At 31.8% G+C, this 26,054-nt stretch overlaps 1 protein-coding gene across 1 annotated transcript; it reads right to left on the reverse strand.

Annotated features, from left to right (window-relative positions):
• Window positions 1-843: 843 nt before the first annotated feature.
• Window positions 844-25,739, reverse strand: LOC133192392 (sodium/hydrogen exchanger 9-like). Its single transcript, XM_061328408.1, has 19 exons — window positions 25,464-25,739; window positions 24,270-24,493; window positions 22,370-22,447; window positions 20,862-20,938; window positions 20,365-20,462; window positions 19,663-19,768; window positions 19,210-19,360; window positions 17,497-17,602; window positions 17,010-17,098; window positions 16,783-16,896; window positions 15,809-15,920; window positions 15,568-15,721; window positions 14,052-14,103; window positions 11,059-11,124; window positions 8,504-8,545; window positions 6,304-6,380; window positions 5,972-6,080; window positions 5,216-5,407; window positions 844-1,178 (listed from the first exon to the last, which is right to left on the reverse strand). Exons 1-19 carry the CDS (start codon window positions 25,729-25,731, stop codon window positions 1,110-1,112), a joined length of 2,184 nt encoding a protein of 727 aa, XP_061184392.1. The 5' UTR covers window positions 25,732-25,739; the 3' UTR covers window positions 844-1,109.
• Window positions 25,740-26,054: the final 315 nt, after the last annotated feature.

Below are 26,054 nucleotides of genomic sequence, written 5' to 3' on the forward strand. Positions count from 1 at the left end.
AGTATGATTCATAAGGGAGTAATGAAGTAAGGGACAGCTATGATGTCATAAAGGCATGGAATAGCACAATGTCACTAATGTACATCACAGAGGATATGTATGTAAAGCTTAAATGTGAGAGAGGTATGGAAGGGTTGTGTTTTCACAAACATGTGGATACATTGTAGCTTTACTGTCAGTTGGTGATGTTTAGGGTGTCACCTAAAAACAGGTATCATAATAGCATTTAATAGCTATGATATCACTTTAACGTGGGATAACTGTTACATCATGGGGTACTGAACAGCCATGATGCTGAAATTTGGGATAGCTATTAGGATTCTACAGGATATGGGATAGCTATCATCACATGAAAGGGAACAGCTATGATGTCATGAGGTAGGGAATAGCTACGATGGGGTAATGAAGAGCCATGATGCCACATGATTTCGGATAGTTATTAGAATGCTACAGGATATGGAATAGCAATGTCACAAGATAGGGAATAGCTATGATGTCACAAGGTTTGGAATAGTTATGGTATCACCAGGAGATATCTATATTTAGAATCTGATATTGGACTGCTATGATGACATAGTGGTAAGTAAAGGATAAAATATCACAAGATCTGGGATACATGTAGCTATAATATTAACTAATATGGAATAGCTTTATGTCATCTAGTCTGGAATAGCTATGATCTCATTAACCTCTTATTTTTTTTAGCTGAATGAACATCCTGGCAGTGCACAAAATATTATTTACAATGGAATGGACATTTCACAACTTAATCAAACATGACATTTGTGTTTCTTCATCCCTTGTTGAATCATATGATCAATAAAAACTTTGATGATAAGGCAATCAATCACACATCATGAAGCTACAACACATTCCTCCGAGAATAAAAACAAAAAATACATTTCTCCCTCATTCTGTTAAACTGGCAATGATTGATCAGTTGTCAACCAATTTGAATAAGCCTTATTTGAAGAGCTTTATATAAAACAAACATGAATTTTCGAAGTTATCTCTGTAACGATGCAAATACCATAACAAATAAATGTTAATGAATTAAAATAATCCCCAGCAATATGCTATCAGAGGAGTTGTCTTTCCCTGTGATTTAATCACACTCTGTCTCCAGAGGGCCCTGGTATATTGACACAAATGTTTTTTGGTTTAATGGCATCTCCTATCTCACAGTTGTGTCCTTGATTCTGTAAGGGGGAAAAAGACATCACATTTCAACATCAAAACAAAAATAGTAAGATCATCTCTGAGTCTATATTAATTAATACCAGTGTTAAAGATAAATAAGCATATTGCCTCAGTCTACATCGTGCAAGCACAAATATTGGTGAAAAATTAAAATGATCAATAATTATCAGTTTGCATGATTAACAAAGGAATTAATTAACACAGTAAAAATGAAAAATAACAAAAAATCAAAATAATGATGAGAATATGAAACTTTTAGCCCACCTCTTACAAGTTATAATTATCAATTATGAATGCTCAATATATTATAGAGATGACTTGTATCTTATAAAATTCTTCACTTGTTGATACAATCATGTCATCTTTCAGAGCATTTCAAATATATTTGAAAATTTGTCACAATAATTTGGGACTTTTTCGGAGTTAAAAATTTGATAAACTTTACGAAATCTAATGCACTGGTCATCAATGGAGCATATTCTTCTATTTGTTCTACTAACTACTAAATGACAATAATAGGTCAATTGGCTACATGCTTGCGGGGTTTTATGGTCAAAGCCTTCCAACCAAGTAATTTCAACCTCATCAGACATTAGACTTGACATGTAATATCCCCTACAAATTCACTATATGACTTTGTAAACATAAATAACATGTGGAGCATTAATTTGTGATTACAAATAATATCTGTATAATTTGCTCTATTTACCATCAAGGTTGGTGATGCTTATCATGGTCCCTTGGCATAAAAAAATGTTGAACATTTTCTTATCTTCAACTTTGTAAAACAATTTATTATTGTAACTTTGAAAGAATGAAGCACAGCATCATAAGCTATTGAAGAATCTGATTATATGTGTGTATGAAATTCATGTAAAGCGTGATCTTCACAACACCAAACAGTAACATACAAAGGAGATGGTTTTGTGTTGATTTCGTGAGAACTACTAGAATGTCTGTCTGAGGCAGACAAAATAGACAACAGTTTGATTTTTTCTGTTGTTGCTAATTGTTTGAGGGTCAGTATGTACCGCTAGAAATGGTGAAGCATTAAAGAACAGATTGAATTTAGTACCTTTTTGTTAGGCTCTCTCTTCTAACTGAAAATAAGCCAAATAAATACGTAAAATGTCACATGCAAACATACAAATCATATTGTTAGTAATATAAAACATAATCTCAAATTAGTAAATTAGTGTTTAAACTATAACTGTAAACTATGATTATGGTGTCTGATTTTTACAGATTTTTGCACAAAATTTATCACCAGTGTCAAAAAATAAAATTTTTGAACAGGTATATACAAGTATTTAGCAGCAAAACTATGAAAAAAAAAAACTTCTTGACTCTTTAATTCATTTATAAATCAATCTGTATACCCCTGTTTTTAGAAACCTGTAAAATCAATCCAACACTTTTCCCTTCACAAATTTAAAGTAAAATCTAATACCATGTACTAAAATATACAAAACTTTGACAGACATGAAGCTAGAGCAAATGAATATTAAAGTTATTTTGGGTTTCTATCTTGAAACACCTTCATTGGACACTTTTTTAAACTTAATTCCTGGGGAAAAAAAAAAAACAAAAAAAAAACTTGTGGTAGAAACTTGGATACACTTATGCAGTCTTGTTGAAAACATTTAATTCTAGCCAACATGGCTGGTGGATTTAAAATTTTTACTTAAAAGCTTAGAAATTGAAAAAAAAAATGCCTTTCCAGCTTTTCTTATACAACTGTATTCCTTTTCTACAATTCTTACTTTCTTTCCACATTGTAATCTACCTCATACCTGTCATTTGTTTTTAAGCCCTTTGCCTTCAATTCATTAAAGCATTCAAGTTTCTATGGAAGTCAAAGATAAATGTGATCATTGTGAAGCTTGGAAATACCTGTATAATCTTTTAGGAAGTCAAACACTTAATTAACCAGCATTTTTCACTAGCCTGCTGGCTATAAGCTACCACTTACGTGTGTTTCAGAAATCAACATAAAATTTTGGTATCCACATGGCCTTTGGCAAGTGTGTTTTCATAAAGACTGCTCATTGGAGAAAAAGTGTTTTAATAAAATGACAGGAGAAAACAAATGAACAAAAAATTACAAAAACTGGCTTCTGAAAACATAAAAATCTGTTAAATACAAGATTGATACAAATGAAAGCTGGGGGAAAATTATAAATAAGTATATGTAAGTCCTGAAAAGCTTTCAATGTCATTTAAATGGAAAAGCAGCTTTCATTTTAAAATGAAAACAAGATTTCATTTTTACATTATCCTTCAAGTCATCAAAGTCATTAGGCTACATGAGAAATAAGGCTAAGCAATACTTATTAAGTTATCATTATGCAGAGAAATAAAAAATTCCTTGAACTTTGATACGAAATGACTAAACTGCTCTGTAACTAACTATAGAAGAAGGACAAAGCCTTGGTGATGTTTTTTGCCAGTAAACCTATATATGATATTCTCTGGAAGTAGACTAAGGAATAAATATTTTTATCTTGCACCCAAACCATAAATTTTATGTCTATAAATTTAAATATTTTACACAAGATAATAGGTATACTTATTTCTAGCAAAGCTGGGAAAGAATTAGCTCATCCATACAACCTGACTAGACAGAATTTGGATTACGACTGATATAAATGTTAGTCAGCATGATCAGTTATTTGCTCACTGAAGTAGACATTCATGCTTAGATTCTTACTTGCAGTTATTTTGTAGCTTTTCAGAAGAAAGTTGGAAGCATTTAGGTCAAGGTCATGGGGTCAGAGGTCGATCATCACTTGAGACAGAGGATGTTTGAATATCAAGGTCAATTGGAGAAATATCAGTTCCCACCTCCAAAGAAAAAATAATAATAAAAACTGAAATCACCAACCAAAAAAAGAAAAAAAGATTTCAACTAAGATAAATAATGAAAAAGGCAAATAATGAAATAGAAAAATAAGACATACACAGTGTTGTTCTGGCTTGCCTATGATATATGAAATACACAACACAATTTATTATAAATCATCCTGCTCCAAGAAGTATTATTCAAATTTCAATTTTTATTGTTTCATTGTAACACCCAAAAATGTATAATACAGAGAAAGAATTGAGAATTACATATGTACATCATGTTAATGTTTTAAAGGATTAATTGATTTATATTAATAGCATGTATTTGGGGTTTTTGAGCTATACACGTAGACAATGATAAATTAGAATTGGAAATATCAGTATATGTAGTATCTATCTAGTATATATGAAGGTTAAGATGTATGCAGGTACATGAACCTGCAGGTATTTGAAGGTTTTTATCAAAACATATTGCAATCAGTGTAAGAAAAAAAAACCCCAAAAAGTAACAAAGAAACCCCCCCCCCCTCCCAAAAAAAAAATTCAAAACTGTGATCATTAACCCAAAGATATTTTTTTAAAGTTTAAGCTATTTATATATGTTATCCAATAATTATGGTGTTTTATTCATCATGGTGACCATTACAGTTACTTATTTATGTATTTATTGATTTATTGTACATGTGTATTTATCAAAGCAAACCAAACAGCTCTCAGTGTTGGATTTATTACAGTCAAGACCAATTTTATAAAGATCACTAATCACTGGCTTTTACATACTGTACTCAGTGGTTTTAAATGTCACCTGATGTTGGTAATCATACTTATAAGTTAAATCTACATATTGTTCAATGCTTTGAAAAAAAAAAAGGACACTGATAACTGAGAGTGGATGATTGGTTAGGGAAGTTCGAATAAATTGTGAGCTACATCTAAATCAACATCAAACACATATTGACATAAGGCATACATATTTCATACTGATGCATGTACATTTATATACTTAGGCAAATAGAATGAAAATATGTACATGCAAATGTTAAAGACAACATTACATATAGACTACTTGAAATCAGTTCAAGCTAATCAAATAAAAGTCTTTGCATCAAATATCAAGTCTACATAAAGCTATAAGCAATTCTGAATTTCTAAGTTTATCTGGGATTACTAATCTATTATGCATTATTTCAAATCTCTCTTTAGGTACCTGATTGGCTGGATTATGAATCTCCACTTCCTGAAAGCCTGGTTGGGGGGTTGTGACGGCACTGACATTATTACTGCTCTCCTCGCCAATAGAGAGCTCCCTGTGGTCAATTATCATGTCCGTATCAGAATCCTCCTCAATATGTGTCCTCCCCTAAGAAAAAAAAAACTTTTCAGGGATACCCCTCTCTATGACATATTTTACAAACCACCAGGTATATTTACTCCGAATCCTTATCTTGTTGTTATTTTTAGATTTTTATAGGTTTTTTGTTGGTTCTAGGTGGGAATGGTTGAGAGCTCATTATTTTTAGATTTTTGTTGGTTCTGTGTGGGAATGGTTGAGAGCTTCATTCGTTGACACATTCTTCCATTTATCTCATTATTAATCATGAATAAAATATTTCATAGATTGAGCTCAGTCTCTGAAACTGCTCTGCATCACTCTACTACAAAAGGGTACTGATAATATGCTCCAATATGATAATGTCAGCCTGTGCTCATATTTCAGAACTTTTGTTTTCAATATACATGTACATGTACTACATGTATATTGCAAGAAAAACAGTTTAAACATTTAGTAAAGATGCATCAGTGAGGAAGTTATATAGGCTTGATTGTTTCACTAGCATACATAAAGGTCATACAGCAAAATAAGAACATTCTAAATTATAAACAAAAATGTTCCATATTACCGATATACCAGTAGTTATTTTACCTCCAACATTTGTTCTTCAGTAGTTAATAATTTGGCAAGTGGCATACAACACGCAGGTAAGGTTTCCATCAGTGTTGGACGGCTGTGAGTTAAGAATGGTTTTAATATCCTGAAAATAAAAATAATGTCACTGCAGAGTCATCAACTCTGATGTACATTTTTATGTAGAGATAATTACATGTAGGAATATGTTTTAGGGATACATATATTTTTTGAGACATTTACTTTTGAATACTCCACATTTTCACAACAAACAGTGATCCTTGAATTCCATATTTTTACATTCATATAAGAGTAAAGAGATTCTATATTCATTCAATCAAATAAAATACCTGACATCAAAATGATGCCACTTTCCCACAAGATAGGCCTTGTCTTTCTTTTTAGTTTCTGTTTCATCAGCACTGCCCTGAAGATCAGACAAAATATAGCTGTTTATATATATCACAAATTTATGAGTCTGGCAAAGATATTTTTGTACCTCAATATTATTTCCATGTGACATTTTAAACAAGCAGCTATTTCATGTGCTGGGTTTAAAGTTTAAGCTCATTGAAATGAATGCATGTATATTTAAGGAAACTGCATGGACAATTGCAATTTTTTTTTCTTCACAATTTACCAGTAGTCCAGGAACAGTAAAAGCTTGTAATGCAGGTTAATCCTATGAACCATTACTAATTTTGTATGAATTAAATAAGAATTATGTACCTTAAATCTTTTAACTATGACATTTTTGGACTTTATATGACAAATATGTGTTAAATTACTCTGATGTATCTATGGAAAGGAACAAGCGAAAGGGAAAAGGGTTGGGGGTTGGGTTGCCATCACCAAATATTTTCTTGCAGTGTCACTTACTCCTTGTGCAGGGAGAGAAGTATATGTTACTTACATGTAATTGAGAGTAAAAACCAGCATGCCTATATTGTAACTAGAAGCAACCAAATTAGTCAGGGGCTGTGTTAGTACAATATTTTACCAAGTCTGTAACCCATGGTGAAGTGAGAGTCAAAATATATTATTTAAAATTTATTCACATCATGCATTTGAGAAACATCATTTGAAAGAAAAAAAAATGTCACTAGATAATACAGACTATAAATAAATAATTGTTAATGCCTTCATCTTGATTAGTATACATGGGCCATTTAAAAAGTTCTGATGAATTTGTTGAGTAATTAATGGAAGTTGATGTCATTTGATATCATTAAAAAGATCAGGAAAACAGACATGACATCACTTCTTACTTTTTAGCTGAGGCCATTGCTTGTTATGATGTATTTCACTCTTAAAATGATGACATCATCCCGCTTGTGTTCATAATACCGGAAATCTGGCTTTTTGACCACAAAATGCCTTTGAATTTGGTATTGGAGTTTAATTTAGGGTTTTTTATAAATATAGATCTAAATTGGGACTCTAACATTATTTTGGTTAATCGGTAATTCCATATTGCTAATATGAGTAAGTTGACATCATGGATGATTTTATGGCACTCCATCATACTTATTCTAGATAAATCATACTCTTTTTAAAGTGACCTATGACTGCATATAACAGCTAGAGTACATAGTCTTAGTAACTTTTATCCAAACTAGTATTTGTCCATTAGGGCCCTTCTAGGTTAAGGCCAAAATATTGACTTTAAACCTTTATTTTGATGAAATTTTGCTCTTTCACATAATTTTTAAAATAAGTAAACTGAACACGCAAGACGAGTATGCATTATATATGTCACAAAATCACTCCATATTATTCATAGTATTATTATTCATCATTATATCATAATATTCAGAACTTTTCAAATTGCCCCTCATAATTCTTTTATAATATTAATTCTTTAACCCAAATAGAAATATAAAAAGGGAAAATGACAAAAATGATAAATCATTAATTTGCATATACAGTAACACACAGAATAAATTCAGATTTTTTTTTTTAATTGCTATAAACTAGATTTTTAATGTTGCATCAGATGAAAGATGAAGAAGAATTGAAAAATGAAAAGTAAGAAAGAGTTCATGTAATACTGTATACATGTAGATATATAAAAGCACTTCTGATAAATGATGTTAACCATTCCATAGTTTAAAACCGATTCCTGTGTGTTGAATTCGTTCATGATAATAATTCATAATTTCCATAAATATGACACCGTAAGAAAGAAAAAGACAGTCAGGGAATGTATGCGGATGTAAAAATTAATCCTATAAATATCTAGGAATGAATAATGCAGCATTGCAGGTTATTATACATGGAGTTAACTGAAAATGGTTAAAAAGAATGTAATGACCATCAAACAAAAAATAATGACAAACAAAACTAAGTGACAAATGGCTATATAGAGAAGTCCAAGCAACAAATCAAATGGAACAAAAGTCAATGACAACTCAAATTTCATCCAAGTGAGGAAAAAAAAAACCCTGTTTAGATGCATGTGTAAATAATGTCCATGTAAGTCAATTAATAAAGAACACAAAAAAAAACTATGAGGGTATACTACTACTGAGAAACATGATACAGATATACCTTCAACAAAGGTAAAGCTTGTTGTGAGTTGTTATCTTCCCGCTAGAAAACAAAACGTGACGTGATCACACAATGAGATAGAACACAGTCCAGTGCCTGTACCATTAAGTGACCTCTAAAACTATGTATACGTGTACGCATCGATACTAAGGTATCACATAATTGAAAGATTTCCTAAGCAGCAGTTCTTGTATACAGTAATCAAATCTGTAAAAAGCTTATTCCAGATTGATTTCTGATACAATAAACCAATATGATATGAAAAAAAAAGGATCGCAATACATCTGAAACAGGCATATGTTCATTATAAACTTCTGTTTCTTATGCACTTAAAAAAGCTTTTTTTACTATACCTTGCAAAGAGTAACCCAGAAGTATCTGATAAGACTATAGCTCTACTGGTTTGTACTTATAACAAAGGAAAAGTTTTGTGTGCCAAATTATATTGAAATCCAACCAACACTGTAGGAGGAGTAGCATTTTAAAAGGATTTTACAGAAGTTTCTATTTTTAGTAACCATGGCAACACCTTTCATCAGTAACCATGGCAACACCTTTCATCAAAATCAAAAACCAATATATAGAATTATGTACCACAGTGTAGTTTACTTGTGTGCCAAATTATATTGAAATCAGACAAAACTGTAGCAGTAGTAGTGTTTTGAAAGTATTTCACAGACATTTCTATCTTTGGTAACCATGGGAATACCCTTCATCAAAGTCAAAAACTAATAAAGAGAATTATGTATTTTAATATAGTCTATTTTTGTCCAAGTTATATTGAAATAAGACTAAAAGTGTAGGAGGAGTAGCATTCTGAAAGAATTTCACTGAAATTTCTATTTTTAGTTACCATGGCAACACCATTCATTGATTCAGAAATCAAAAACCGATAAAGAGAATTATATACCTTAGTTTAGTTTACTTGTGTACCAAGTTATATTGAAATCAGACCAAAACTGTAGGAAGAGTAGCATTTTGAAAAATGGTTTAGACAAGCAGACAGCTAGACAGACAGATAACTGACACTTTAGTATTGCATAAGCTCATCTGATCTCTGACCAGCAGAGCTTAAAATAAGTTAGTTTTTTTTCTTCCTGTGTAACAAATTAAATATATAAGTTAGTCTCTCTTTTTGTGTAACAAAGTTAGATATAAGATAGTTTCACTTTTGTGTAACAATTTAAAATACTAGTAGATAAATTAGTTTCTCTTTTGGTGTAACAATTAATTTTATAACAGAAAGAAAATTTAGCAATGAAAAAGGTGAAAAAACAAACAAACAGTGATCAGTCCTATGAATTTTTAGCTTGCTCTCCAAAATCCACCCTTCCTTAATGATTCAATATGTATTACCTTACTTAGACTGAATTCACCATGATAACTGATGTATGAAATGCACTATGGAATGGTCCACATCAGCTCACAATAAATAATGTACAAGTAACACACATAAGGCTTATAATATACAGGATCATGGTAAATACACCAGGATATTCCCAGGACTAAAATATTACAAAAGCATGCATCAAATCAGAATATTGGGTTATTCTAAGAAACATGCTACATTATAAAACTTTGAATTTGGTTTCAGTAAATGGCATATTTTTCTGAATTCATTTCCATATAATACTTATTTATAAAGTTCTTTCCCTGAAGGAAGAAAACACACACAGTTTTTCTTATTCTATCTCAACAATAACCAGGTACTGTAAATTACTTTTTGTTCCTGAGAACTTTCCGGGTAATTAAGCAAGACTGCTTGCTCACGAAAATTCAATTCTCACATATATTTGTATTACTAAAGATTATATTGAACAATAACCAAAATTCATTTGAATAATGTCTCACTTATAAATACCAAATGACCATTTTGCGAAAAATAAGGTGTCTCTAAAATCTGGTTATATACTGTAACAGTATATTAATGCAATTTGAGAGTCGATCACAACACACTCATAGAACAGACTGACCCTCCCTTTGCATATTCTATTGACTTCCTTAATATATATATTATGAAAATCTTTAAATACAACAAGCTGAGAACTACATAATTAAGTAGCAATTTTATTAATAAATCCAAATGATTAATTTTCTTAATATACAGACACTGTGTGTGTGTACACAAACTGAATATTAAACCATCTTAACTAAAAGTACCAGCTAATCTGTTACTTTTGTCATGCCTGCTTGTTTATTAACATTCACTTTTGGGTAATATAGTTTGTAATGTATTTATTTTAACTCAAGTGTGTGTTTTAAAAAGATTCCTTTCAATAGTGTTTTAACACAAACTATGAATATTTAACTTAAAAAATATAAAAATAAGCCATATAAAGATTCTTCAGAGTCCTACACTATTTTCTTAATGAAATTGTCAGAGACAACTGTGTGTGTCATACCTTAGATTTTATTTTATATTTTGCAAACTATACTTTATGAAATGGGAGAATCTAAAACTGAAATCAAATTCACCAAAAACAGAAAGAGAAGAGAAATCTAACTAAAACAGAAGAAATATCAACATGCGGCAAGTCGTGACAAGCAGAACGCACCATGGGAGGCTGAGCATCATCTTTCATGTTCTCCATAGTACTGTATTGCCTCTGCCATTTTTTTTTCTAGAGCCCAGTAAAAAATGAAGATCAACTCATGCTACTGATGAGATAACTCAATAGGACTGAATCCTTATAAAGTACGTGATATATTTCTGATACAAGAAATATTCCAGGAGGATTTATTAAATAAATATCTCATATGTCACAACGCTCACCTGAGTTGAACTACCCTATCTCTGTTGATTGAAAATGTAATAAAACCTCTCCTAGTTAATTGAACCAAGTTGAAGGTCAAATATCCATATTCCATAAACATACTAATTTCGCATACCATGACCTTGTTGCTCTTTCAAAAATACATATGTGCTGAAGAAACTTGCATAAGATGTTTGTACATCAAAAGAAGGGCGCTTTTACAGAACCTTCCTAGAAATATCGTCTAACCCGGATAACCCCTTAACTCCATCACTTTTGGGAAACTCCATGCTGTTTGTAAACAAATGCAATTATGACTTCATTTTTGGCAATCTACAGTCAATGACAAGAAGTCGTTTAAGAATACATAAAAAATTAACAAAAGCACATAATCTATTGCATCTACCATACATTTGGTAAAATCAGTTAACACTTTCCTTTAATGTGCATTGATACTTCCAACATGTGCATGACCTTGCTCATTTGCATCTGTCAGCCATTTTGAGGAAGGTCAATGTCAAAAGTATCACATGACATACCATATTGAATAAGGCTAAAAATATCTGGTTTTTCATGTACATTTTCTGTAATGCACTAAATGTTGGAAATAGCATTACCATGATATAATTGCATAATTATATAAAAGACGTTATATTAACAAAAATGTTTCTGCTGTCACTTATCTTATTTAATTGAGCATTGAATTCTTATTTTTGGATGTCGTCGGTCCTATAACAGCACCTGTCCATGCTGACAAATTGAATACCACATGTTAGCCCAGTATGATAATTTGTCGGCACAGACAGGTGCTGTTATAGGACTGACGATATCCAAAAATAAGATTTCAATGCTTATATTTACATTCTCTAATTTTCTCTCTTATTAATTGTTAATTTCTTTAATCTTTATTATGAATTTAGCACCTTTAAGAACTGGTGTGCTTAATAGATGTAAGAAACGTTGTGATGTTGGAAAGTTAAGGGGGCCGACTGGGGTTTTCATTGCACAATACTTCGCGCAGCATGGTAAAATAATGCATATTTACTCTTTTAAAGCAACTATTTTTACTTAATTTATAAAAATTAACAAATTTAGGAAAAGTAAGGTTAAAAAATCTAATTACGATTTTAAATAACTGATTTTTTAAACGATTTTTCAAATGATGGGAAAATAGACGTCGTAATAGCGTGTTTTTGACGTTATGAATAACCAAAGTTTTTAAAGCGGGGTCATTAATTATGTCATGGAATAAAAAGTATAAAATAGATGCTCTTGAAATTTTAAACATAGGAAATTGAGAACCTCACAATCATTTTTAGTATTTTTGATGTAAATCTGTGGTATGTCATATTTTGTTGTACTCCATAAAAACAGGAAAATATCATGATTTTTGACATTTTGAGATGCCCCCTCTGGAAACCAGACGGTAGAATTTTGTGTTTCTTGCATCAAATGTACAATATAGTATTACCCATCAAATAATATAATTTGAGCAAAAAGTCTATAGTAGCATTTGTATAATTTGCTCCGAAGTGCGAAAAAATGGTATTTTCCTATATAATCCTATAGTAAATGTACCTGTATTTTGAGATGGTCCCTAAAAAATAACCAGACGGTAGATGTTCCCTAAACTTGGCATATATACTGAAGTCAATGTAAGGTACATAAGGTATAAAATTAAAGAGTTTCTCTATAGTAGTTTTCACACAATAAAACCCCAGTTGGCTCCCTTAAATAACGCAAAATGCAAAAAAAAGTCAATAAATAATTTGGAGAATAATGTGGCATGTTTTCCGCTTATGGTGATGGAGTTTTGGTTCTTGGACATATTTTCATGAACAACTTTGAACCCCCTACTGGGGCCCTATTCCAAATTTAAGGTCCAGTCTCAAAAAAAGCTTAATCTATATATCTTATAGATACTTGCCCATTAATTTAACTATTCATTACTTTATTTTTTTTTACACAGAAAGATAGAGAAAAGTTTACTACATAGGACATAATTTGAACAAACTTTATCTGCACAAAATAAAGACCTTTTTATAATTCTTCTTGTCTTTAATTGAACGAGCTTTCCTTAAGATACATGTTTTACATGAAACTTCCCTATTTTCACAATTTCTTTGTTATATCATCTAGCTCTCTAAAAGATGCAGTTTTTCATTTGATCAAACTTAAAAAAATGCTTTTTTCAAGGGGATGTCAGAGGTCTTTTGGCAAGTTTACATTCATACCCTGGACATACTTTGATCAGATAAGCTCACTTGAACCTCTGGCTGGCCCAGGTAAGCTAAAAAGCAAGAAGATGACAGTGTAATGACTGTTCATTGGCTATACCAACTTATACATGGATGAAATTTTCTTCAGCTAAATACAAAAGTTTTATGTGAATAAATCAAATTGAATATTAAAATTATACATAAGAAAAGTATTTTAATAAACCTGCATGCTTATAGAAAAAAATGATATCAAAATGAAACTGAGTGCAAAACAATTTGATGAAAAACCCACTGGGATCAGGGATCATAGATGCAAGTAAATTCCTAGTCTACATTATATAATATACTAACTGTTCCATTCTCCGACTGACAAGCATGAAAAAATAATGACTGCATGGTAAGTGTAAAACTCCATCAGTATTAAAATGAAAAATGACTGCTTATAAAACAGTTGAAAAATGTTTCAAAGATGATTTACTTTCTGCATCAACGTCGAAAGTGATTCAATATAGTCCTATTGAAAATCAGCAATAAGGTGAGAGAAGGGGGGGGGGGAGGGAGGAGTCAGTAGCTTACCCCAGAAGGTCCAGCAAAATTTGTCATTTCCTTCTCATCTTCAACACCCACTCTGCAATGATAATTTGTGAATTATGTATCTTTTATTCTGAATGACATAACAAGTTCATAAGGCTTTGTTATAACATTATTACTCAAGTTTAGTACTATGTAAACATCAACTACACAGAATGGAATAGCCAAATATCAATTAAATAGGATTTTAACATATGTGAAACCCTGTATATAAAGCTTTATGTGTCTGCATTTGAATATATCTTCAAAAATCATAATGATCTTGACTTGTCGTATATTGGTCAAGGCTTTACATTGATCAGTTCATAAGATTTGAAAATTAATTACAGAAACAAAAGAATTAAGTCAGGTGTTACTTAAACAGGTAGTGATAAAAAAATTCCTTCAATGAGTAATCAATTAGGATTGCCTCAAGTTACCCCTCTTAAAATATTATCGAACTAATTTTTACAAATGGGTCACAACATATTCAATCATTGCCTTTGGGAAAAAATTAATTCTTAATAGAAGTAATTTTTTCAAGACAAATTACTCGGCTTGGAGTGAAAAGAGTACCCTTTTTTTTTTTTTGAAGTTTTGCCAAAATGAAATGATGTCCAACTTGTGGAGAAAGCTTCGTTTTTTTTCAAAAAAAAAAATTGTTATCTTAAGAATAATGCCCTGTTCACACGGAGAGTTTAATTCGAATTAAACGTAAGTTACTGTGAATTAAATTTGAACCGTGTTCACACGGGGAATTTAATGCGAATTAGTTTAATTCGAATTAATTTACTGCGCATTAAATTACTTCGCATTAGCTCCGTGTGAACGCTAAGCGAAGCTAATTCGAATTAAATTTTGACGCATGCGTAATGGCAAAATTAAGTCACATGCCACATGTCGGTGGTCAGACATAGATACTTATGCTATATTTTTAGTGAAAACAAAGGGAAAATTACGTTAATCACTGAAATGTGTAAAGACACTATGATATTATGTCAAATATGGATCTGCTCTGCATAAGGTGACGTGATTTGAAAATGACGTCATAATACCCTTACTGAATAGCCTTACTGTAGAAATGAAATTTGAATTCGCATTAGTTTACTTCGCATTAGCTGTCGTGTGAACGCAATTTAATTCACATTATTTTAATTCGCATTATTTTACTTTGCATTAATTTACTGCAAATTAAACTCTCCGTGTGAACAGGGCATAAAATTCACTTCAAAATACGGTAAAATGGGTCAGAATCTGTCAAATTTCCCTGAATTTTCAAGAAATTTCTTTGAACTGGTGCGTTTCCTTTTTTTTTTTTTTTTTAATGTTTTTTGTTTATGTCAAGTAGGAAGAGGCCCAACATAACAACCACAGTATCAAACTTTTCTGCAGTATATTCATGTATGATATTTTTGACTTATCAGGCTTATGGGAAGTAAAAAAAAGTACTTTCCCAAGTAACTTTTAATATTACTTGTTCAAGACTAACACTGTTAATTGATTACAATATGATAAACCTCACCTGATCTGCAACCACCCTAACATGGGTGTAGTCAGACCTCCACCAAGTATAACTGTAATAATGACAATTATCATAGTGGCAGACACCATCAATTTACGAGCTTCTGTAGATGTGTTTCTTATAGCAAGGGCAAATGCTATGGCACCCCTTAATCCTGTTAAAGAAATTAATCGTCCATGAAAAGAAGAGGCATGTAAGTCATGGTATTGTCAGTGTTAGCAGTAATTCAGAAGATACTCACCAGAAAACATCATCATATGCATGAATGATCTGCTGATTTTGTTTTTTCTTCCTAGATTTAGTAACAGTGATAATGGATATATATTGAAAAACCTAGCAATAAAAATGGCCAGCTGAGTTAGGTTAAGGATCACAGTTGTCTTTCCTTTTGGTTGCTAAATTATGAACAGTTCAATGAAAGTGTTATCCTCTGGTACAAACCAAGCATACTAACAAAACACTTGCAAACAAGGGTACAAATATTAAGTATCCTAAAAAACTACACTTAATTAAAAGAAGTAAGATGCATGTTTTAGTGTTTTAAAACAAGAGGCCTATCAGCCACATCACTCACCTGATCAAGGCCCATACACCCTTAATCTTGAATAAAATAGCTGTTCTTGATACATTTGAAATGACTAGTTCTCAACTTCTGCATACTTATTAATAAGGACATACACAACGTAGTTTGAACTTTATTGTCTTTTTCCCTGGAGTTGAAGAGTTCCAATATTTAAAGGAACTGTGTGCTACATTTTAATGTCTATATATACTGTTGTACACATTTTCTAACACAAGTTTGGATAAACAAAACATCTAGAATATATGTTTAGTAATTTTTGTATATTTTTCTTTGAATTATACAAGAATTTTCATCAATTGATATCTTTTCAAAACCCCCAGTAATGCATGCTGATTTTTTGTCTACGAACATCTGATGGCACTATAATCTTAAATTAAGAATATCTTGAAAAATTATCAGTAGGTAAGGTATGTTGGGTATGTCCTTAAATATTATAATTCAAATTTGTATTACCTGTACAAAGTGCAAGTACGGGGGCTAAACAAATCTGTGATGAAAGTGTGGGGAAAGTGTTCTTTAAAAAGTATGTGTCCGCTTGAAGTTGAGCAGTAAGTGGATGTTGTACAATGTAATTTATAAAATGTCAAAATCATTAAATTATGCCAATAAGATTTCAATAGAACAAAGGATACAATGGCTGATAAAATAAAGAATATGTTCCACTCTTGTGAGTGAAATGTGAACACTGCTACTCCAATATAAAGAAATACAAAATTTTCTGCCAGGAAATTCATTAATTCAAACAGCTGAAAAAAAGACAAGAAACAGCAAAATTGAAATTTTGACATTAATATTCTGGTAAGTTATGACTTTCACATTGAAATTTTTTATAGATGTACCAAATAAAAGCCAAACAGACCTGTTTTGTCCTGAGTTTGGACTCTATGGAGAGATTATTATAGGTGTAATGAGCTTGCGTAATTCCACAGAATAACACTGCTACAATGCCTACAAATAACAATAAACAGTCACTGTGATAAAAGAGAAGCTAGAGGCAGCTTCTCAAAAAATATCTTAAAAAGTACTATTGATGAACATCTGTTTGACAACATGCTCAGCCAGTAATTAAAACAGAAATACATGTACTGCATGAGCACTTATTTCCGTCAAATTTTATCATAATTTTATATAAAACATACATTTATATTTTTTTCAGTGATCATGAAAATAATCCAGCAGTGACATCATGCAAAGTGCTTAAATATGAATACCACTAAATTAAAAATACACAAACAGAAAGGGAATCCATATTAAAAAAAAACAAGTTACATGTATATAAGAATGTATATAAGATGATCAAGATGACTAATTATTTCCATTTGCAGTGACGGATTAATTAATCTTACCAGTAAGACCCGCGGCCTCACACGCCTGGAAAGACATGTATGACATCAGAAAAAACATGGCAGTCTCCAGCAGTGGAAAATCTCGAATCTTTGTGAATTTTGTCAAGTAAAGAATGTTAAGGATTAATAATAAATACATGTACAGAAAAAACAAAAAGAGCGAAGGTTTAACATTTTGCAAGAAAAAAAACCTGTTGTCATTTACATACATTCTGATCGACATAAAGGGAATGACAACAATTTTGCAACCTTGAGTATTTACCTGTAACATATAAAAACTTGAGATGAATTTATTTTTAAAAAATGAGACTAGTTTATTGAATTACCAATACACATTATCCTCTAGCAGAATGTATGCCTATTAGAAGTGAAACGGTTCACCGCAGTATCGATTCATCGCAGTATTTTTTCTTGGTTTGATACACAGTACAAAATCTCCATTTTCGGTTCAGTTCATTTTTAGTTTGGGATCGGAAATCAATTGGGATCGACATACATTAAACACGCTTTTTAAACAAGATGTCTAATATTATTATCCCAGATGACTTGTTAGGATGAAGGGATTATTGATCACATAAAGTGTATTGTCAAATGTTGTTTTTTAGAATTTGTTCCTACTTTTTATTTTTTTGACTTGCCAAATTTAAGGAGAAAAAACTCTTGAATCTTTTGTAGATTCAATTTAGTCTAGTCAAAATGTGTACTACACTTAAAGTCACCTAACTCACTTTATGCTAGTCAATTTGCACATCAGTTAAGTTCTGTTATTAGTAAAATAAAAAATTAAACAACGTAAAATTTGTTTCCATGAATCAAAATGTATCGTATTGAAAATAACCGAATCATGACAAAAGTTTACGATACATATCGTATCGTGAAGGAGGAGTATCGTTTCACCCCTAATGCCTATGTACATGTATCTCACGGACGTACCTGAATAATTGTAAAACTACCACTCTAAATGCAACTCTGTTATGACGTATCTGAAAGTGAGCTGGCACAACCCAAGGAGAAAGTTCTATATAACTGATATACAATTGATACAAGCTTATCTTTTAAAAAGATAGGTGAGCTAGTGCTGTAGACATCATAAAACACAGAAGTAGATATCTCAACCATTGGTTTAATTGCTGAATCGATTATTAAATAGGAAGACACAGTGGTGCACTGGGGGTGGTGTTGGGGGACTAGGGATCTCAATTCAGAATGGAGTGGACTTCACGTCAGCAATAGCATAAGTCAATAACTGCTTTAAGCATTCTGTAGTTTACTGTAATTTCAATTTGAGGTGAAAAATACAATAATTTAACAGATCAGTAGAACCAATGGAGCATCTAGTTTATAATATTCCAGTGTGATACTGTTTTGTAGCAATCGCATCTTCTTGGGCCTTTCCAGCAAGCTTGGAAAACATAATTCAAGGTTGTTTTTCCGAGCTTGCCAGAAAGATCCAGGAAGATAGTCAACAAAAGCAAGGCTTTTATAATTATAATTGTCATGCACCCATTAAATGATTTCAGCCAATCCAGTATCTCCTTACATTTTCATCTGAACTACAGCTATGTGTGCTTAACACTCAAGTTGGAAATCAAGGTCATGGTAAATATTATTACAAATCAACAGAAGTACTTACATGTCGAGTTCGGTGACATTGAAAATAAATAATTTAGAGACTAACAAAAGAACAACAATATCCGAAACAATAAAGGATATGAGGCTTGTTATACATCCAATCAGAGATCCTATGGTAAAAGCTCCAGCAAATATCCCTACAAAGTTCCCAAGTGAAGAAAAGAATGCATGGGCACTAAATCCCTGGGATTCTCCCGATTTAGAAACTGATGAGCCGTAATTGTCTACTGCCCTGCAGGAAAAGAAAAAATAAACAAATTTTAACCATTTCGTGTATCTTCACAGAATATTCAATGAATGCATAGACTGCATTGCAGCCATTATTACTTAACCATACACATACTGTGTGATTCTGATATGTATATATGTAAATATTGCTTGTAACTCAGAATTTTGGGTTAAAAATTACTTCTATTTTTCATTAAAAATGTATCCCGCATCAATTTTGTTTTTGTTTTTTTTTTTCAATTAAATTCCTCTAACTCAGTTTCTCAATGTTAAAAAAAAATTAAAATCCATCAGAATTTCACTTACCCTGAAAGAACTATGGCAACAGCATCATTTAACACACTTTCACCAAAAATGAAAGCGAACAGATCTACATCAGCTTTCAGATCACTAAAGATTGCCAGCACAGTCACTGAAACAAAACAATGCCTTTAATTTTGCTCAGGAATAGCTAATGATTTTTAAAAATAATAAAATATTGTCTTCAACCTTAACGTAAGATAGTTGATGATACAGTAAATTTTTATATTTAATTGATGTTTGGAAAGAGTAATAATTACTCCATACATAAATATAACTGCTATTGCAACTTCATTACTAACCAATTATAAAAGTAGAGATGAAACAGGCTATGACAGGTTGTTTTTTTTTTTTTTGGTTGTAAAAGAAATTAAAGTGCTTATACTTGGAGGCTTAAAAACTGAGAAAACCAGTTTTCCTGCCAGCCTTAATTGCTGCATTTTAATACAGTGATGGTTATTTAATGAAGTAAAGTGGTTAACACCCAACAGATCCACTTAAAAATGTTAAATAAGATTTTTCTAGTCATGCAAGCTATATCTAATGCAATTTCCAATATTTTCATGCAGAGCTCTTTTTTCCAGGAGGTTTAAATAGTCTTAAAATGACCACCCAGTCCTCCTTAACAATGCTTAAAATGGTCCTGACCACCCATCCCTCCTTAACAATTAAATGCTTTCTGATGTTACAGAATGTTATATCTGTTACCTGGATCAGTGGCCGAGATTATAGCTCCAAAAAAGAAACAGTCATTTAGTGTGAAGGAAGTCAGCTGCATTAGGCGGGTAACTCCGTACATAATTCCTCTAAAAGTAGAAAAATAACTGTATCACATTCAATACATTGTCAAAGATCATAAGGCGGGTAACTCCTTACATAATTCCTCTAAAAGTAGAAAAATAACTATATCACATTCAATACATTGTCAAAGATCATAAGACGGGTAACTCTATACATAATTCCTCTAAAAGCAGAACATTTTGAATTGACATAAAAAATACTATCAAACATTTATCTTTAAACATTCATGTGTGGGACTTGAGGAAAGATTTATAAAAACTAACAAGACTGGTTTGGAATTATTAATAATGGCAAATAAATAATTGGAATTAATGTCAAGTAGGCTATGTCAAGTATGTCGTAAGTACTTTGTTAGGATACCAGCATACTAGTAATTACACCAGCATTATCACTGAAATACTTACCCTACCACTAGACAGGAAATGGTTGTACCAATGAATGCAAATGCCATTATAGAACCTAAATTTCTGAAAAAATGTCTCTGCAAAAGAAAAGAGTTACAAAATGATGGAACATTTGATTTGTTAACTCAGAATCTTGTATAACATAACAATATAAGTCCTTTTTCAAAATAACTTCAAACATGAATGAGACATGAACTGTTAATAAAATACATGTATATGAGCTAGAGAGACATAAAAAATGCATTCACTATTTCCTAGATACCCCCACCCACTCTCAACCTAAATTGGTGAATGATTTTTTTCTGAAGTAAAAAGAGTTTACCAATTACTGTATCACTTTTTGGTAGAACATGGAGGGAAAAAATACTTTGGTTTTAATTGTTGTTTCTTTTTGTTTAGTCTGTTGGTATGTTTTTTCTTATGCCCCAATAATCCAAGATTTGGGGGCATAAAGTTTTTGCTCAGTCTGTCTGCTTGTTCTCAAAAACTTTAAACTTGCCCATAACTTTTGATTGGATGGAGCCCTGGTTTTCATGTTTCACACGTGTATTCCTTGTGATAAGACTTTTTTTAGGGGTACCAACACAGTTGACCTCTTGACCTTGACCTTGGATTTTGACCCACTTTTGCAAAATTTTACCAGACTTTAACCCTGGCCACAACTTTTGAATGGTTGGTGCTAAGGCTTTCACACTTCACATGTATATTTCTTGTGATGAGGTCTTTCCTTAGGTACAAATATTTTTAACTTTTTGACCTTGGAACTTGACCCACATCTAAAAAATTTTAATCTTGGCCATAAGTTTTTAATGGCTGAAACTAGGGCTTTCAAATTTCACAGGTAATTCCATGTGACAAGACCTTCCCTTGGGTTTCTACAATTTTGACTCTTTGACCTACCCTGGAGTGTGACCTACTCTTGAAAAACTTTAAGCTTGGCCATAACTTTTGAACTGTTGGTGCAAGGACTTTCATATTTCACAGGTGTATTCCTTGTGACAAGATCTTCCCTTAGATATCAAGTTTTGACATTTTGTTCTTGACCTTGGAGTTTGACCCTACTTTTGAAAAACTTTAATCCTGGCCATAAATATTGAACAATTAGTGCTAAGGCTTTCATACTTCACAAGTGTATTACTTGTGACATGACCTTCGATGGGGTATCAACAGTTTTGACTTTTGTCCTTGACCTTGGAGTTTGACCTACTTTTGAAAAACTTTAACCTTGGCAAGAACGGTTGGAGTTAGAGCTTTCATATTTCAAAGGTGTATTCCTGGTGACAAGACCTTTCTCATATGACAAGACCTTTCTTTGGGTACCAACAATTTTTGATCTCTTGACCTTGACCTTGGAGTTTGACTTGCATTTGTGACACTTTAACCTTGACCGTGAGCTGCCATATCGGAGCCTGAGTGTTTCACAAACACATCTCATTTTCTTCAGTTTTTCCCTAGAAATCTCAAAATTATGTAAACATATGAACATAAAATTTTATATAACATCTTACCCTTTTCATACTGTAACCTGCTTCAAATATAATAAAGGGCAGCAGGACATTGAAAAATAATTCTGGATCAAAAGTCACCTGAAAAAAAAAAATCAATGATTTCATAGTAACGTTTTCTTATAATAACATCTTAAAGAGCCTTAAGGACTCGCACTTGCTGCCTAGTTATTTCCTCCCTTGATTTCATCTTGATGACTTGAAAATAATTTTAAGATCTGCTTCAAAGATAAATTTGAGTAGTTTGGGGTAATCTTTAGTGCATGTTGAATGTATCTGAGGTCTGATAAAGCTTTTTGTTGAGTATTAGTATATATCTATATTCCAGAAAATGTTGCAACAGTTTGAGAGGGTCAAATTTTCTTTGAACAATCTAAAATCTGTTCAGACAACCCATTATGAGAAGCCTTGAGACCATTCTGCTCAAATGAGTGTGAATGTACCATTGCAATTTTGCATCATAACATATAGCCATCATAGCTGATGCTTAAACAAAATAGTGATTTTAATAAAATATGTGATGATTATAGATGTGAAATTGAAAAAAATAGTATGATTTATGTTTAAAATTATTAAATGGTTTCAGAATCAAATAATCTATGAAAATACGTTAGCTTTGATATAATTCAATCAACGATACCATTGCATTTATAAAATTACCACAATAATAACTCGGCTAAAAAGGAAATCACTGGAATGTCAATTTTTTTCTTTAAAACTCAAATTCTTGATATCTATTTAAAGAACATATAAGTGCAGGGCTTTCAAAAAGATTAGAAACAGGCAGTACTTTTACAAAAATAGGAGGTACCTTGTACAAGCGATTTTAATTAAATATGTTGTCAAATTTTTCTCCATCAAATATTTTGGCCAGTACAATTATGATTTCAGCCAAGTAAAAGTACCAGGTACTGGCAGCTTTTGAAAGGCCTGTAAATTATAAGTCATCTACAGGTTTCATAAAAGTTTAGGTCTATTATCATCTGTCAAGTAATATGGCTATGCTCCAATTTTGAATAAGGTTTCATTGTTTAGACCAAAAAAAAAAATAATCAATAGTTTCTCAGGCAACACCGCAACAGGTCAAACACTGCCGCATTGATAAATTTTTTTTGACATATTGAGAAGGGAAATAACTCAATTTTCTATTTTTCCAAGTTGAAAACGAAAATTGAGTTATTCCCCTTTTCATAAATCCTCATAGATAGACGATGTTTGGAATAACATTATTTAAAGTTGAATACATATTTTAATTAATGTAAGAGAACAAAAAAGTAAGAATCAGTTGATATCATCATTTTGTTGAATGATTGACATGAAAAAAGGTATAACACCTGCTTTAAAAAAAAAGAAAAGAAGAACCTGCCTGCAACATTGAATTTTGAAATTTTTGGCCTGAGAAACTATTAATTAACTTTTTATGGCCTTATCTCACATTTATTACATAAATGTATAGAATTTACATTTTATATAGCATTTTACACAATTTACATAGTATGCCTGTGACCTTGACATTCAACAGGTTGACCTTGTAAAAAAGAAAATAAGTAAATTCACACCATTCATAGTCATAGACTGTTTCACGATAACTGCGGTACTGCTCTTTTGCAGGGCAAAATGATATATTTTAGTGAAATATGACGTAAAAGTAATTGTTTAATATGCGTCATTTAATTATCTGTCATCAAAAACAGCGCCAAATATTGTTATTTTGCCCTGCAAAAGATTAGTACCGCAGTTATCGTGAAAGGGTTAATTATAATAAAAAATAGGAATGTACAAACAGGATAAATAAATAGGTCAATACTCTGTAACAAGAATGATTATTATTATAATATAACATTACTTAACACAAGATGTCTTTAGTTATTAACTAAGGGTTATGAAGATTTTCTACACTTACGGCCATTATGAGTTGTGACATTTTTGTTTCCTGTTCGCTAACTTCTCCCCAGATGTTGTATTGTACAGTAATACTTTTGTTCCTGTCCTCCAGATCCAGGAGCACTGACTCTGGGGCCTTGTTAGCTGTGTAGGATACATTCCCACTGTTGATGATCTTCACATGTGGGGGTGTCGTTTCTTGATCAGGATTGGCATATCTAATTATTACTCCAACAATCATACCTTTCAAGAAGAAAAAAAATTTAATTAAATCAGTGCTAATGAAAATGAAATTGAAATAAAGAAGAGTTTACAAATGGACGTACTGTGGGACAGCTACACTGTCATACATAACAGGGCTTAATATTAAAATTTATCCTGCAACTACCCCTTGCATTGACCTAATAAAGGTAACCTAATAAACCAAAGCTTTATTCGGTCAATGCCCTAATAAAGCCTCGTGCATGTATTCCGACATTCTAAAAGCATTGTGACGTCATGAATATTGCAATGTTTACCCCATGGCGTCTTAGATTCAACTGCAGAGATGTACCTAAATCAATTGAAAATAGCTCGTTTTGAAGGTCATGTAAAAATATGTTGCAGGATAAACAAAATACATCGATACTGTCTTGAAATATAAGCGATATTTGGGCTCGGGTCGAAAACGTGACAGAGGGCTCAGCAAGCCTCGCTCTCTATCACGTTTTCTTACCCTTGCCCAAATATCGCTTATATATCAAGACAGTAACCATGTATTTAATATATTCCTTGCATGCAGATCTGGTAAAAGAACCCAGTCCAATTGAAAATTGGTACTTTTTTCCTCAAATTAAGGTCAAAATGTCCATTTCCCCATTTTGCCATTTCTTCAATTTGAAAATCCTAATTGAAAGGGTGCATGACACTTCAATATTATCCATTACAGGGTGCAATGTTTATGTGTTCTTAATTTCAAACATGTGCATTGAATCTTTTATCAACATGGTATTTGAATTCTGCAAAATATCAGTTGTCATAATGAACAACTAAAATGATAACAACTTTTCAGAAAAGTTCCACTACATTGGCACCAAAAAAAGAGAAATTTCGCAACATTTCCTGCAAACATCACATGACAATGCGCAAAACATTTTGTAAAATGACTGTTTAGAACATATAAAAATAAAATAACAGACATCAAATAAATCTTGTACACACAGATTTTTTTTACCGTATATCATTGACAACCCCGACTCATGCACGAATCGAAATCGACGGAATTTGAAGAACCAGATTGTGAGAATAGTGAGAAGGAGGAGGCCGAGCAACATCAAAATGGTGGAGCTGTCGATTTTATGCGTCTTTATAACCTGTCTCTCTTCTTCCTTTTCGATGGCTGGGTCTAATTCAGCAGGTTTAGTATCTGCCATGACATATATTTGCTCTAAAACGCCAAATAGCACGGACGTCATACATAGAAACTTCATATTGACAGCCATTTTTCGGATCTGCCCCTTTTTGTGACAATGTTAACTCGTTCGTAGAAACAGGGGTTCATTACTTGTTATCTCATACCATGAAGTCGATTGTAGATTGAATTTTTTCAGTTTATATAATTGTTTTTATTGGTACATAACAGTTGAAATATGATTTTTTTTTTTGTTTTTTTGTTTTTGTTTTTGTTTTGTTTTGTTTTGTTTTCTTTTGTTTTTTTTTTAACAAATAAGTGATGAAGAAATGATCAATGAAAGACCGATCGAGTTTGAGGAATCCCCCCTTTATCTTTTGCTTGTCAATTTTTTTTCCAGGTAAGTTGAAATTT

Source organism: Saccostrea echinata, unplaced genomic scaffold, assembly GCF_033153115.1.
Source record: "Saccostrea echinata isolate AGI-Se365-2 ecotype Australia unplaced genomic scaffold, CSIRO_AGI_Sech_v1 ptg000001l, whole genome shotgun sequence".
Classification (NCBI taxonomy): domain Eukaryota; kingdom Metazoa; phylum Mollusca; class Bivalvia; order Ostreida; family Ostreidae; genus Saccostrea; species Saccostrea echinata.